The 16316-nt window shown below is 41.2% G+C and overlaps 1 protein-coding gene across 1 annotated transcript; it reads right to left on the bottom strand.

The window, feature by feature from the left end:
- Positions 1-3551: 3551 nt before the first annotated feature.
- On the bottom strand, positions 3552-13301 carry LOC142941779 (tyrosine-protein kinase FRK-like). The gene is made up of 8 exons (XM_076083849.1): positions 12898-13301; positions 10376-10497; positions 8011-8174; positions 7743-7911; positions 6581-6739; positions 4278-4459; positions 3936-4101; positions 3552-3760 (listed from the first exon to the last, which is right to left on the bottom strand). Exons 1-8 carry the CDS (start codon positions 13299-13301, stop codon positions 3552-3554), a joined length of 1575 nt encoding a protein of 524 aa, XP_075939964.1.
- Positions 13302-16316: the final 3015 nt, after the last annotated feature.

Below are 16316 nucleotides of genomic sequence, written 5' to 3'. Positions count from 1 at the left end.
TGCAATATCCTGACTTTTCATATTGTATAGCTCACAGAGCAGGTAGCTGATGTTCAGCACCATTTGCTTCTTAGGAACCCTTGTTTGGGTTTTAATGGGTTCTTTGTAAGAAGAAGAACCAATAAGAAGACTTTTCATCCAAAGAACCCTTTTTGGAAGGAAGGGGTTTTCAAGGATTGTTGAAAGCATGGGTGTTAAAAGATCCTCCGTGAAACCCTTGGAATGAATACAAAAGGGTTCTCGGTAGAATCCCCTGATTCTACGGTGGATCCCTAGAGTGGGATCTCGGTGAAACCCTTGGAATATAAAAGGTTTGTCAATGTGGGTGGGTTGAAGATGAAACCCTTGTAGTGTCGGTAGAACCCCAGGGTGGGTTTGGTTGGTACCCTGAGAAGGAAAAAAAGTTCTGCACAGAAGGGTTCTCTGTAAAACCTCTCATAATGGGTTCTGGGTGGAACTTTTCACAGACAGTTCCAGGTACAACCCTTTGAACGGGTTCCAGGTGAATCTACCAGGAACCCAAAAAGGGTTCACCTATGACAGAACCCTATATGGTTCAAGTTAGCACCTTCATTTCTAAGAGTGTATATGTGTGTGTATTTGTGTACATTTCAACTAAGTGCAGGTCTAGACACGCAATACTTGAGTGCTATTGGACAAACACTGAAGGGGCTCCAGAAGATACTTGTGAAAGAACAAGAAATGCATCTTTTTTTTGGAGAACAGAAGCTCAAATGGAATTCTGGTCATGTTTCTGGAGGGACGTGCAACAATACTCTCAAGATGATATCTTTATTTAACCAACCAATCTGTGAAGCATCCCCAGTGAATATTGTTCTGGCAAACGTTACTGGCAATGGACATATCTCAAGTCTGATTAAAGGCGGCCATAAATATCATCGCTTCAGTCTCAAGTGTTTTGATCTGTGTGATTTTCGAGGATATAAACAGCTGTTGCCCTATGATGGATTATTTTTAAATGACACACATGCGTCTCAACTCACAGTATAATCTGGAATTACCCGCAAATTCAGGACTTGTTGATTTTGACCTGAGTAACCAAATGTAGAACACACGCCCGTCTACGGCTGAAAGTTATCAATCAAGATACATTTCTCTGAGGTCATTGGTGTCACAGCATCCTGCCACCAACTCTGATTCCATGCTGCTCACACACAGAAACCGCGAGGGATGTATAGCAGGAATACATATGAGAGGACACACTATAATATGTAAAAGTTACATCTGCACTAAAGGTGGAGGTTCAAACTGTCACATAAGACTGGTTTTAGTGACCGACTCTGCTGGCTACAGTCATATCAGGAGGAGGTATGAGCGGCTGCAGGGGAGTGTCAGCGCCACTGTGTGGCCAAATTGAGAAATTACATGTAGGTGTATTTTTCAGGAAAGCCCATGTACTTCTGCTAAAACTATTAAGCTTTTATAAATGTACACACTGTGATATTAAAGCGTGTAGAAAATCAAACGGATGCAGGGACACAAAATGGATCGGTGTTTAAAAAGAGCAAAGTGATGCGGGAGACAACCCAGTAAAAGCTCAGTAAAAGGGGTGTGATGAGGAAATATGAATACATTAAACCTGGATAAAGGCAGGCAGTGCTGGGCGAGGGTAAGCAGAATAATTATTTTTGTCATTACAGCCAACAGTGGCATGAGGCATATTTTCTTTTCATTTATTTGGGAATGTCCTCGGATTGTTTTTCTTCTTAACTTTGTTACTTAAGTGTGAGATCCTTCTGATTTACATCATCCTCCTCTAGTGTACTCATCCTGTACATTTTCATTATTTTCTTCTGTGTTCCGATTGATTACTATGTTACAGGAGTCCTGAGAGGCAAGTGAGAAATAAGAATTCTGATTTAGTTCGTTAACGAACCTCTTTTTTTCTCTGGCAAATCTTCTGTATGACGTTGTTTACCCAATTCAAAACACAAGCTTTACAATTGCATTTTTTTTTTCTCCAAACCAATAACCAAACATTGTAGTAAATATAAATCATTTTATTATGCCATGTATAACGGATAATTATGATACAATACAGTAGGATTATAGAAACACTTTCATGGTTAAAATGTACAATTAACAAGATTTTGTTCATGACACTAAAAACATTACATACAATCATTAGAGCGCGAGATAATCCACCAGGTTCAAACATACACGTGGCCACAGATCTGAGAGCAGCGTTAAAATCATTCGGAGGGATTAAGTCTAGTTTCACATTGTTCAGTCGTTGAGCAACTATACTTTAAGTCCCCCGTATGTAAGACCAACAAAAATATGTATTCAATTAATGTACCCCGCTATGAGCAGAAAGGGACGAGGTCACTGCAGATTTGTGGGTGTAGTGATGTAATGTAGCCACCAGGGGCAAAAGGACTGGCAGGTATAAATGTGCATAACAAATCCCAGTGTGTACACAAAATAACTGTGCTCCTGAAAGACTTCATTTTTTGCACACAAATTAACAGAACATTAAACAACCTTTAACACGCGTTATAGGGATGTAGAAGTTAACGGTAAAATGTTTTAATGGGCAGAAAAATCTCCATCTAGCTAAAAAAAACGAAGAAAAAAAAAACACTGAGCCGAGCTGGTAGCGTACAAGCAGCAGCAAAGCTAGCAACTAGCTGGTGAACATAGTGGCTCGTTTATCAGCTAAAGAGCTCGACATTGTTCTGCAACAAAGCTGAAAGAGATGGAATGTTTGACTTTGATTCATCAGGAGGCCAGAAATACGACAAATGAATGCTGCTGTTGCTCTGTGTCTGCTGGATGTGTAATGAGTTGCTAATACCAATGAATCCAGCTTTAAATAAGAGTTAAAATGTAAATATAATTTAATGTTAAGCTCCAGTCGTTTGTGCCCATGAATTTATTTCCCCTCCTGGTCACTTGCAGGGCTTCGTACAAACCCGACTGTGTCCACTTGTTTTTAGCTCTCTTGTTGCAGTTATTAGTGGCACAACGGGCCTGAAGTAAAAAAAACTATTTGATTTTGAATGGAGGGCGTTGACTTTACTCTAGATTTGCATATGATCAGCACACGCCAAACAGATCGAGCTTACGAGCAAACATGACTCACGACTCCTCTCAGGTACCTACCGGTAACAGCCAGTGGAAAGAATGTGCGCTATGCAGAGTGCAAGAAGAACCAGTCCGTCAAGATGGTCAGATCGCAGCTTTGTGTCTCTGCTGAAAGAGGCGTCTTCCAATCGCGTGTTCTTCTATGAGTCAGGCACTTCCAGACACACGCATTCAGTTGTCAGACAAAGCCAAACCTTGGGAGTGCTGCAGCAGTAAAAGCTTCCTCACTGCATGTCAGATACAGCCACACCATTCTATCAAGCTCAAACATTTTAGATGCTTAATTTCACCGCAAAGGAGTTATTAAATCACATTTCAATCTGCTGCGTCATTAAAAATGTCGACGTATGTTCATATTTGGATTCAGGTGATTTTTGATTTGGCTTCAGTGCAGAAAGAATATGATTTTTTTGTTTCCTTTCCGTCCCAGACTCGTCAGTGTGCTAGTAACGGCTGGCGTCGTCGTACGAGGTCACGTCCAGGTCGAAGAAGTCCTCCAGCTTCCACTGCAGGGTCTCGAATGTGGGCCGATCCCCTTCGTTCTCCTTCCAGCATTCCATCATAATGTCATACATGACTTTGGGACAGTTGGGGGGGCTTAGCATCCTGTAGCCCGTTGGGACCCTCTGGACGACTTGGTAGTTGGTCATGGCTGTGGGGGGGGGGGGGGGGGGGGGGGGGTCACAGAAGGACATTATAGCTTCTCTTGCAGGAGACAATTGTTTTACATTAAAATGTTTGAGCTATTTAAAACCACAGAAAAAAACTGCGCTTTGACTTTCCAGAAAATTCTGAATACGTTATGACTAGGGTGACGAAAGTCTCACCTGGGTAAGGCATCTGTCCAAACGTCATGATCTCATACAGCAGAATTCCAAAGGACCAAATGTCCGATTTGATGCTGAACTTGTTGCCATGGATGGCCTCTGGTGCAGTCCACTTCACAGGGAATTTAGTTCCTTCTTTGGCTTCGTACACATTTTCATTCTCTTTCTAGAAACAAAAATATATAGATTTTTTTTTATTTTTTTTTTTACTGTCAGTAAGGTGCCTTAAGGCTTAAAGTATTTCTTTAGTGTAGTGTACTTTTGTATTGTATGTGATTAGTGAGAATGACTATGACACTTGCTACATGGATTATACAACAGCACTTTAAACGTCAAACCCACCATGAAGACCCTGGCGAGGCCAAAGTCAGCCACTTTGCAGATGTTGTTCTCGCCCACCAGGACGTTCCTGGCTGCCAGGTCTCTGTGGATGTAGTTCTGCAACTCCAGGTAAGCCATGCCCGATGCCACCTGGGCAGCCATCTCAATCTGGTCAGAGAAACCCAGCGTGGTGCCCTGATCCTCTGTCATCAAGCAGAGAGGCACATAATCAGTCGCAGTCCTACCGTGTTACAGGTATGATAGGTGGCAGTGAAAGAACACAGGATATAGAAGAAAATTGTTCTGGCCCATAGTCTTGTGGGAGGAAAAATGTATGCGTTTGCCACTATATTATTTTCTCCAAGGTTATCCTATGTGTCTATTCATATATCTGTAAAATGTATTCATTTACATCTATATTCTGGGTCTGAGTTTATATTATACATTTGCTCACATCATCTTTATAATCTTACTTTTGTACTAAACTCAGTTCAGGCCCCTGACATAGGATTAGTCACAGGATTCATGTCTCTAAGGAGTCCTAAAAATAAGGTGAAGTCCAGTAGGGACTGGCCTCAATATCACCCCCATAACGCCCGAGGAAAACAGGACGCCCTTTGTGTATGGGCCCGGGGACCAGAATATCTGGCTCTTCTTGGGTCGCTGTGACCGGCGGACGGCAGTGATGCTGTCTCTAGAAGTTTGACAGGAGCATAAATAAATAAGAAGGAAGGGAGGGGGGACTGAGGCCGCGGGGAAAGATCCAACGTTACCATCCAAGCGGCACGTAGGCCCACGCATAGTAGAGGCACAGATACTTTGACTGCATTCGTTGAGTTAGCCTGACCACAGAATTAGTGAACTAACTGCCTATCTCAGCGGTCCAGATGTCCCCCAATCCCTCGGGGTAAACAGGATGCATATAGCCTTTAGAAAAAACCACAACAGTCTCATAATCCACCCATATCTGAACTATTTATCATTTTAATATCAGAAATCAAATCACCGTCGCCATGTTGAGAGCCATGTGGAGGCTATTCTTCAAGATATGCTCTGAATGTCAAATTAAGCACCTTTAAAGCACCTTTAAAGTAAAATCTAGCTAGGGACTAATTCAAACTTACCTTTTACAGTCATGCTTTTAATGTTCACTACGGGTTATCATTTTTCAAATCAAATCTATAGCAGTTACAGTCTAGATTACATTATACTTCCGTCCTGTGACTTTGAACATGTCCTGACACATGTTACAGACATCAGTTGCACACGGCCGCTCCTCACCCTTAATGGAAGTGACACTACATATCTCGCATTACTACACGTCACGTCTGTCTAAGGTGAGCACTGCACAGCAAGTCTCAGCAAGCACAAAGTCCAAAATAAAGCAAATCAAAGGCCTTTTATCAAAACACTGATCAGCATCAGGGCCACTCTCTGTCCACTACAGGTGTTCCTTTACATTGCGTTTATGCCGCACAGAGAAACCAGGTCACAGTCACCCAGCATTTGAAAACTCTTTCACTGCCTTCAGTTTAAGTCCATCCAGGAATTCATCCTTTCCTAATTGTCTTCTGCTGCAACTAATGATAATATATATTATGGACGGATCTGCTGATTCCTTTTTAAATTAATTAATAATGGTTTTGTCTATACTTTTATATAAAATGTCAAACATAATACAGGTACAATGTCTAAAATATTTAATAACCTATCATGACTTGCAAAGAAAAGCATCATATATTTACACTAGAGAGGGTTAAAACCAAAGAGTGTTTGGCAGAGCTAAGGTGCATTCAGAAGGAGAAAAGTCTAAAGAGGCCAGAACTCCATATGACAACTTTAACTCGTAGTTTTTTTATTTGTTTACCTTTTGGCAACGTGCCACCACTAAAGTGCATGTGGAATTAGCCGTTAGCAGTTGCTGTTTGCATTTTACCCAAGGATGTACACACAACTATAACTGCATTATTTTGATACTGAAGACTCAGATTATCAGGGAAGTTCTGGAGTTATAAGGATTGTCTTTTAAAAAAATAAAATGTTAAAAACGTTTAAGATACGGAAAGTGGGCGGACCTGGAATCTGCAATGGAATTTGTACACAGGGCAAGTGATTCATAAGCTACTGGGCTACCCATTAAAGTGAAATATGTGCAGCTGAGATCAACATTTTGATTTATAAACTAGGATCTAGAATGGTTTTGTTGCTGTGGGATAGATCTCTACCGCAGCCTGACCCTTGCACATTAGCGTTGGACTCTGACCCTGCCATAAAGAAGCAGGAGCTCATAATCACGTGGGAAAGTTGGTGACAGCTCGTCTTACTATTGAGGTACTCCAGCAGGCTGCCGTTGTTCATCAGCTCTGTGATGATGTAGATGGGCTCCTCCAGGGTGCACACAGCGTACAGCTGGATCAGCTTGGGATGCCGCAGCCTCTTCATGAGCTGAGCCTCTCTCAGGAAGTCCTCCGTGTCCATTGTACCTGCGAGAGGTGTTCAGTGATGGTATATTAGTAGTGGAACTTTTTTTCTTTGTGACATCTTTGGTGTAGTGTTTTGTACACTCACTCTTACAACCAATACATTTTTTTCCCCAAATAAGAAACTGAGCCTGCTTACAATTCTCCACTATCACTTTACTTAATGTTCGCATTCTGACAAAGTTAGCCCATAATGAATACAACTAGCCACATGAATATGTTAAATACCCAGCAATACGGTCATCGTTGACCGGCGGAGCAGTGACGCGAAGTTCTGCTCCTGGCCGGACGAGGAGCTGCTGCTGCCGGGTGCAGAGCTCTGCGCCGACAGTTGGTCAATCTGGGTCTGTGCAGGCTGGTCGCTGCCCGAGGCCCCGCTGGAGTCTGATTTTGTCATATTTCGCGGGAATTGGACAAGCGAGAAGATTGACTATTTCTATATAGTTATTAATGCTCGTCATCTGTGCCATCTGGTCTGATTCCGGCGAAACCGGAATTTAAACTAGAAACTCCTTTAGCTCAGACTTCAGCGGGGCCTCCGGCAGCGACCTGCCTTCCGTGCACGGAGACAGATCCTGCTTTGCTGCCGCCTTCGATCTGCGAGCACCGCCCCCGGCAGCAGCTCCTCCTCCTCCACTGTCCAGGAGCTGAGCTTCTCCTCACTGGTCCACCCGGTTCCTGCTGGGAGTCAACACAACGACGCCACGCTACTGGGAGGCCCAGGGCCGTATTGCAGGGCCCGCTGGAGGGAAAAGAGGCCCTGGAGGACCAGGACCAGGACTGCACGGGGCAGAGTATCAGACCTTGCTGCAGTAAAATTTGGTTTTCCAAAGGGACCGCCAAAATCAACACTAAATTATAGTAAAGACACAACTTTCTAAATTCACTGACCACACACTGAACTATTTACGTGACCAAATCATCTTACTACGAGTACTTTACTCATTCCGGAATAGTATGATCCTGTTCAACACCTCCGGTAAGAGAAAAGGAGGCAGTAGCGTACCATGTTTGAGGGTTTTCACCGCGACTGCTGTGGTGTCGTTCCACAGGCCCTCGAACACTTCTCCGAACTGACCGGCTCCGAGCTTCCTCAGCAGCTTGATGGACTTGCGGTTAATCTCCCATTGGTCCACCGTGTTGTAGGACAGGCCGTAAGTCTGCGGAGCCTCCATCTACACGGACGGGAGGAGTTGTTGTTTACTGAGATGACAATATGACTTTATAATGCATTTTAAAAAGTGTACTTAAAGAACAGAAACAAAGTGTCTGACCGTCTTGCATGGTTCGCCAAGACACACACAGAGGCCATCGGCCTGCTTGGAGTAATGTTCCACTAACTCCTCCAGTGATTCAAAGGATCTGCTCCTCGACACGAAGTAGTGACCGTTTTCCAGTTTTTTCAGCTTGTAATGCTTCACCTTCCCACGGTCCAGCACTGAAAGACAAGTCAACATGAGGGATGTACGCAAGAGTCAGGAACTGCATAAGTAAGTTTTCCTCATGGCACAGGAGCTGAGGGAACGTTTTTAATTAAAGCAAGTCAACACGCGTTTGTCACACGGTCCCTGTAAACGTGCTTCAGTATGACAAAGTAGCGCCACATATTCTAAAAATAGAATATTGTCCATAATCCTTCATTGGAATCCAAACATGTCTCGCCAACTTAACATTGAAACCATTTCAAAAATGCTGAACGTATGTGTTGTAATAGAACTATTACACAACTTTTTTTTTTTTTACTAGTTCCTTGATCACCTGTGCTCCTATCAGGAGTTATTGGTGTGTTAATCACATATACAGATTTAAAGGCTGCTGTTGGATCGTATTAGATATTAGAAAAGTAATAACGCACACAAAAAGCAAATATCGCCGTCACTTGGTCCTTTGATTCCATTTAAATCAGTAAAACTAGCACGGGGTAAATATGTTTTTGATTCACACACACAAACTCAGTGACTTAACCTCGGGTTGTGTGGCTCATCAACTGCCTTTAATGAATGAACATGGAAGGAATTTGGTCCCAATGGAAAGAAAGAGCAAGGCCGAGGTGAGAAGACAGATTAGCGCAGAGGGAGATAAAAGTGATCACGCTGCTTTATGGGGAGCACAGACCTCTATTTTTATTTAAATCGATAACCTTGGAGCCATTAATCATTTGAGTCAATTGAGGACAAGAGTGAGTCACTGAACAATGCCGGGGCTGTTTGGAATCGAGTGGACACAGTACACACACTGTGTGCTAACTGACCAGCTAGCATGACTTCATCTGAGAAAGCAATGTTGATCGAGCAGAATAATACACTAGTGCAATTTAAGTTTGTTGGCAGTCTGACTGCTTTAGGTAGATTAAGACATCGCTGAGTCATTGTCGGTAATACTTATCATGATACATTAACCACAATGTTCCGTTTGTACATATCCGTATTACCATAAGACACTACTCATGTTGAAGCAAATTTGTGATATTAGGCGACACAAATAAAATAGAATTATAAAACCTGGAGTGTATTACAGAGTGCGGTTTGTAGCTGATGACACCTTTTATTTTTAAGAGAAAAGAAAGTAATGTGTTCTTCGTAACTTACATGCTAAAAGTGGGGCGGGGACTTGGAAAGCATCTGGTGTCTCATGATACAGGAGTTATGATGCAATACATTGCGATATATTGTGATACTGTAAGTAATAGTACTGTAATATTGCAATTTCTTTGAATCTAATTTTAGGATAAACTCGTTAGCATTATGTTTTAGTGAAAGATGTTATGGAATCCCAACAGTGGGATCTCAATTTACATTTATCACAGTCCCTGTTAGCGCTGCAGCTATTGATCATTTTAATAAGCTTAAGAGTATTAAAATAACATTCGCTTCCTAAGGAGCAATGATAAATATACAAATAAGAAAATAAGACGGAACAACTAATAAAAAAATGGTATTGCATAGAACAACATTATCTTCCAAAACTTAACCCATGCAGTGCATGTTAGTGCCACACTGCGCTGTGGGTTTCAGGGCTGCACACTAACTTTTTTTCTCCACTGTTCCAAAAACATAATTTTCAACCGTCCCAAAAAGTTCTAAATGTTATCTTTTACTTTTGTTATTGTCATCTATAGTGGGTATTTGCTTAAAGATCACACAATGCAAATGTTTAATCAAATATTTGCTTTGATTAAAACAATCTTGGCATTAGTAGTTATAATTAAGTTTTAGATAAGCTGCTAGGAGCTAGTGTTGGGAAGTTAAACAGCTCATAATTCCCTTTCTAATATCTATTTCATATTGCTGGGAAAACTTCTCCTTCACACAACTGTATTTGTTCAGGTTCCTTGCCAAGAACTACATTTCATTTGAACACATCATGAAGTATATCAATATTTACTCACTCCCCTAGCTTAACGCGTGGAGGTGTGTTTACTTCGTAGAAACTAGAAAGCCATTTACGATATCTCTTTTGTGTTTTCATTTTCATTAGCCCCCATAGGCTACTGGTCCGCTATCTAACCCCCGACGCTGCTCAATTGAAAAAGTGTGCTTTTCCTTACTTCTGAATTCTACTTTTTGAAAATGTACACAACCCCTTTTCGGAGGAGAACTTCTTTAAAGTTGCCACTGTAACATGTTTATCGTAGCTTACCCGAGAGGGACCGCTCCCCTTTCTGACTTTCACAGTTTCTGATGAGGAAGGCGCCATGCTGATTCCCCCCCGCCAGCAGCATCTTCTCTGCATCCAGCCTCTTTGTGTCGGGAAAATACCATCTGCGGAATTTAAGCAAAAAGGAGCCGAGCGGGTCAAACATAATGGCTTTCTGAATATAAATAATAATTTCTAAAAGGTTTACTGGTAATTTGGATTGCTTTCAAATGGGCTGATCAATTCTGTTGTACTCACTAAAACAAAACATATATAACAATCAATAATGTCCCTTTGTCAACAAATCCCCTGAAAGCCCCAAAGCGACAATACAGAGATCCACCAGCAAGTATTGTGTGTGTATCAAAGCCTGATATATCTTCTTCCTCTCTGCCATCGAGCTCCATTGTCCAAAACTATTAAAAGCACATCAGTGAGCATCAACTCATCAATGTTCTTTCATCATCATGACCATACCCACTGTTTATTTTCCCTCACTTCATGCACAGTCCCGCTGTCACTAGAGCACCAAATGTGTATCAATGCGCCGCTAAAAATAGTGCCCACTAAATGCAATATTTCCTCCTGTTTAATCAACGATCGTTTTAAAACGACAGTGCTCAGCTGTTTTAAGAAATGCTTTAGCATCTTAAATAAATGATAGCTCATATACAAGACCTATCTATCGTTATAGACTTACATCCTCAGTGGGAACGAGTGGGTTTGGGGCTGAGAGTCACAGACGGGCTGTGAACGTCTGACTAATTATTGTCAGTTTGGTCTTTTCATGAGATTTGTTGACAATAGATAAGATATAGAATGAGACCAGCCTTATCCTCTGAGACCTTCTTTATTTTAGTCTGGATATCTTTTAATCCTAAATAATTTCCTGACCACAAACTAACTTCAACATACATAAGGAGGCGGTCTCTGGGGGCCCCACAATATGTTTTACCCCAGGCCTCCTGAGCAGGTTAATCCGGCCCTGATTAAACTACAGAATAGCTACAGAGGCCTATGACATTTAACCAGAATATTAAAACTGAATATTTAACATTACACGTACTGAAACCAATTGTTGTCCATCCAGTTTGTGATTTAGTGAAACTGTGACACAAATGTTGTCTGGACTGATGCAGGCAATCAGAACTGTTTTTAACCCTGTGAGTCAAACGGGAAAAACCAGCGTACAGCTGAGAGGAAACCGGTTCCACTGAGGAGGAGGAGGCCTTTCTTTGTGACGTCGCTTTTCCCAAGACGTCGCTTTTCCCGGCTACACGCAACAATAAAGGTTTTATTTGTGAAAACAATGTGTGGAGAGGTTACCACATCATGTAGCATCTGAGGCATGTTGAGGTGGTTCCCTGCAAAACCAGTTTCTGTGACTGCCTAGAATGTCACAGTCATTAAACAGATCATACAATAGAGAGCAGTCCTCAAACCATGAAATGAGTCAGCATTTTTGCACTTTGGGTTCCCTTGTGTCAAAGTCAATGGGTTTTTTTTTTAATGGGTTTTTGGTTAGATGCTCTGCCACAGAGCTTATTTTCTCCCATAATCCAAAGAAAAAATGCCATTTGTTTATTGTTAATGGAACTAGTTGGCGCTAACCTCCGGGTTGATCTACAAAAATACCTCAACCTCGTCACATTTTATTGGCCAGCAAAGGCATTTTAATGCACTGTTCATGTTCTTGTGTTTTTTATTTATTTACTATACTTTATTAAAAGGTGTATTGGAGATAGCATAAATTGACTTTTGCTTACATATGTTAATACTTATAGCATTCCAGCAATGTTGATATATTTCATAAAAAAAATGAATAATAATAAAGTAGAGAAAATGAGAAAAACAATAATATATGTTTATATATTCTTAATTTTTTATACATTTTATAATATTTCAGATCAGTTCCCTGTTTTCTGTTCCATAACTGCAATTCGAAGTATCCTGCACATTTTGGTTCAAGTGCTTGTTTAATTGGGAAAAATAATAAATCATCCTATACATTATAATTGGTTGCCAGAACACATCTTCTCCAGCAGTCCGTTTCTTTTTACATTTTGAATGTGCTTTTGGTGTGCTAAATAATCGTTTATATATATATATATATATATATATATATATATATATATATATATATATATATATATATATATATATATATATATATATATATATATATATGTTTCCCATAATAATCATCCCCTGCAATACCTATAATTTGTTTTATAGATTGTTGTGTACACGTGTTTTCCCCCCAGTCTTCCTCTTGTGTTTATAAGCCTGAAACCCCCCGTGGGAATTATTAACCTGTCAGTCTACATTTCCTGCTCACAGACAATCATTAACTGGTTTAACTCAAGACGTCAAACTGTGTGGACATTATTCAGCACTAAAGACAGAAAATAAATAACATGTCACAGTGTTTTACCTTTGGAGAAATGACGTAAACATTGCATGTTTCTTATATGTGGAATGGTGTTTTCTATCTACATACGCTAATGACATGATGGGCTACTTACGGCTCTGCGTCGATGCTCTCCACGGGCGCCACATAGTTAGCCGGGATGTATCCCTGTTTGGTCGCAGAGAACCCGGTCAAGGCTTTCGCAAACCACCAGTCGCCGGGACTTTTATCGAGAGCCTCTAAAGTGTCCCCCGCATTAAAGCTCAGGTCCTCCTCGGTGCGCGCGGTGTAATCGTACTGGGCGATGTAATAAACCCCGGCTTTCGCCGGTGGAAGCGGTTTTATTAAAACTGATCTGTTACGAAAGCCCGACTCTGTTGTTATATGAGCGCCGAGATTTACAATAACCGTGTCGGGTTTGTCCTCTCCCCCGGGGGTCCCGCTTTCAGGCTGGTTCGGCTTCTTAAAACATGCCAAAAAGCTCTGCCAGCACGAGGAAAGCTTCGTCTGGATCTCCATGGTACACGGCAGTCACTCACTGCGGGCCATTCTGTGTTCGGGAGTAAGATGAAACAGTTTGGGGGAATCCCTTCGCCTCCTCGCTCGTGTTCCACATTACATAAAAAAAGTACAGATGGAATTTATAATCCCTGCGGGATCGGACGGCAGCAGTCTTTGACCCCTCGGCACACACCCAGCGAACACAAACACACTCTGCCAGTTAGTGTGTGAAGTTTCCTGCTTGGGCCTGAGAGTTCATGTGGTGCCAATCACCTGCACCTGCTGAGGAATGGGGAGCGGCTCGACATGTCAAGCGACGACTGGCGCCCCCTGGCGGCCGTTTTGGAGGGCAGCACCCCTGGAAGCAGGAAAAAATGCGTCATCATTTTCCTGTTGTCATATCTTTTTCTTTTTTTATGATGCATTTTATAACTATGAGGTCACTGTGGAAGTTTATTCCTGCCAGGAAAAAATAATAACTCGAATAATCATGGTGAGTCACAATTATGTGGTACTCGGTAAAAGTTGTGGTACAAAAAAATGATGTCAAAGCCAGTACAACTTTATTAGGAGGCAATTAATCCAAATGATGAGTTAATAAGTCAGAATCATGGCCACATAGCAGGGTTAGTTACTTTGGAAGCATATATAGCTTTTCACATCCCACTGGAAGAAGTATAACGACAGCAAAGTTACGCTGGGCTCTATAGGGTTAACTGAAGCTACTCAGAGAAAGTAGTTCAACCTAATTTGTAAAATTAAAAATAATAGTAAAAAATAAAAAGATTAAATTGACGTAGTGACGAAGTATGTGTGATACACAATAATAAAAAATATATAATACAGCAAATAAAAGAAAAGAAGAAAAAAAACACTCAAAATGAGTTTATTTCAGAAAAGGCCATACATAAACTTCAAGAAAATATAGAAATACCCCACTAAAAAGGTTATTTAACTTGCACCTTTTTAGACCGTTTGACCAACTTGAGCATACTTAAACAAAACTAGACCAATTATCTACCTTGTCCGTTTTGTAACATCTGACTAGTACAATCTTAACAACGAAATCAGCCATGTGTCCCTCTCCTGCTGTCCCCTCGTGGGTCCTTCACTGTGTGTGTGTGTGTGTGTGTGTGTGTGTGTGTGTGTGTGTGAGGGTTGTTCCTGTCCTGCCACTTACTCTCCTGGCTTCCTGTTCACCTGCCTCATCAGTTCATCATCCTTGCAGTATTTCCACCTTGGCACTTTGTTAAATATACAAAATCACAGACATATTTACACTTGTAGCCCATGGAGATGTGGTAACGGATGCTTCGTGGCTGTACAATTTACGGACTGTACCCCAAAACGAACCTGTGTTTAAAAAGTGCATGTTTTTCTCAGTTCTGGGCCTCCGTCCTCACTAGTGTGACGTTTTTCTCCTCCCCCAAAACTGAGCTTTGGTGAAACCAGGATAGAGCGGACCATTGTGAGTCGGGACTGTGTGGCAGTAAGAGAGCTTTTATTTCCTCCTGTGATCACTCATTTTAAATGTCAATACAGCCCATCACACGGTACGGCTGCTGTCAATAAACTGCATTTATCTTTATCATGTCAGATGATATTGTCATGAGTAATGATCAGCCGCTTGGCAATGACTGATGCACCTGAGCTCACCATTCAATCATTTTACACTCTTTGTGTCTCAACAGAAACAGAAGAATATGTACAGAGAACTGCTGTAGTGTGAATTTGGCTGCATTATAACGCAGTAATAACGCAGTATAGGTGACGACAGAGAGAAGGGGGGGGGGGACTAAATGGAGTTTTAACAGACTGAGACCGTCTCTCTCATATACAAACATAATAAATTGGGTATCAGCAGTAGTACCAATTTCAGGAACAATAGTTGTAGCAGTAGTACTACTGATATTTAAGTATTTGCAATGATAGCTTTACTTGCGAGTAGAAGTAGTAGGTTTATTATGATTTCACAACAGAGGTAAAGGGCTTTAAGAGGGTCCAAAAATATCTGGAATACATTTACTGACATCCTTCCTTGTGTTTTAATTATCTCAGTATATTTACTGCTGAACCAGTGTCAGAAAGTGCTGACTTGGACCACAAGAGGTCAGGAGTGCACAGTTTTAAGGCGCTCTGATGACGTTAATCCAAGAATCTGACAGCCAGCCTAAATGTATTTAGTCAAAGGCAAAACTGGGCCTCCATATGTAGCTGTTGGTTTGAAGGACATGAATGTCATCATTATTTAAAAGTCTTCCATCGGAGAGAATGATATCAGTCCTCACATCAACCCCTGAACAGTTCAAACATCGCTACGAAATGACAGAACATTTACATTTTACAAATGTATTATCACAGTGTACAATACATAAAACATTAACATTGAAATTGCCGTCCGTCCGTCTGTGCGTGCATGTGTGCGTGCGTCCGTCCATCAGTCCCATTCCTGTTAAGCTGCCATCTCAGGAGCACCTCGAGGCGATTCCTTCACTTCTGGCACAAACATAAAACATAAATGCTAATACGAAATCTTCATCGTTGCTGTTGACTGTGCTGTTCCCAGTGTTTTATTATAACTTTGATGAAAGTTTCAACAACAAACAATAAAGACAATAGAAGCAAGCTAAGGATTACAAGTCATATAATATTCAGCAATCCATCTCAGGGAAAGGTCTTCAACAGGGGGTACGTGAAAAAAGAAAAAAGTATAACCAGCACAACATATAGCATGTTTACACTTTTTATAACCATCATAATGTGAATTGTTTTATTTTATGATAGCTGTGATTTAACATATAAACTGTTTAGAGTTAGACACTTTGTTTAAAATAGTCACTTGAGCCTTACAGTGCTTCTGGTTCTAGCAGGATCAAACCAGTTACCAGCAGTTACATTCTGTGTCAGCCTAAGAAAGAGGATGACTCATGTGTGAGTGACACATGAAATGAAGGAGATGCCAGCCTTAGATCAGCAGAAAAATCAGCAGAAAAACTGTGATATTGGGGCTTCTCCCCACCCCAACTAGAGAAT

Source organism: Anarhichas minor, unplaced genomic scaffold (assembly GCF_050575085.1).
Source record: "Anarhichas minor isolate MPS153535 unplaced genomic scaffold, ASM5057508v1 ptg000136l, whole genome shotgun sequence".
Taxonomy (NCBI): Eukaryota; Metazoa; Chordata; class Actinopteri; order Perciformes; family Anarhichadidae; genus Anarhichas; species Anarhichas minor.
Note: the sequence above shows the minus strand (reverse complement) of the source record. Positions and strands in the feature narration are given on the sequence as shown.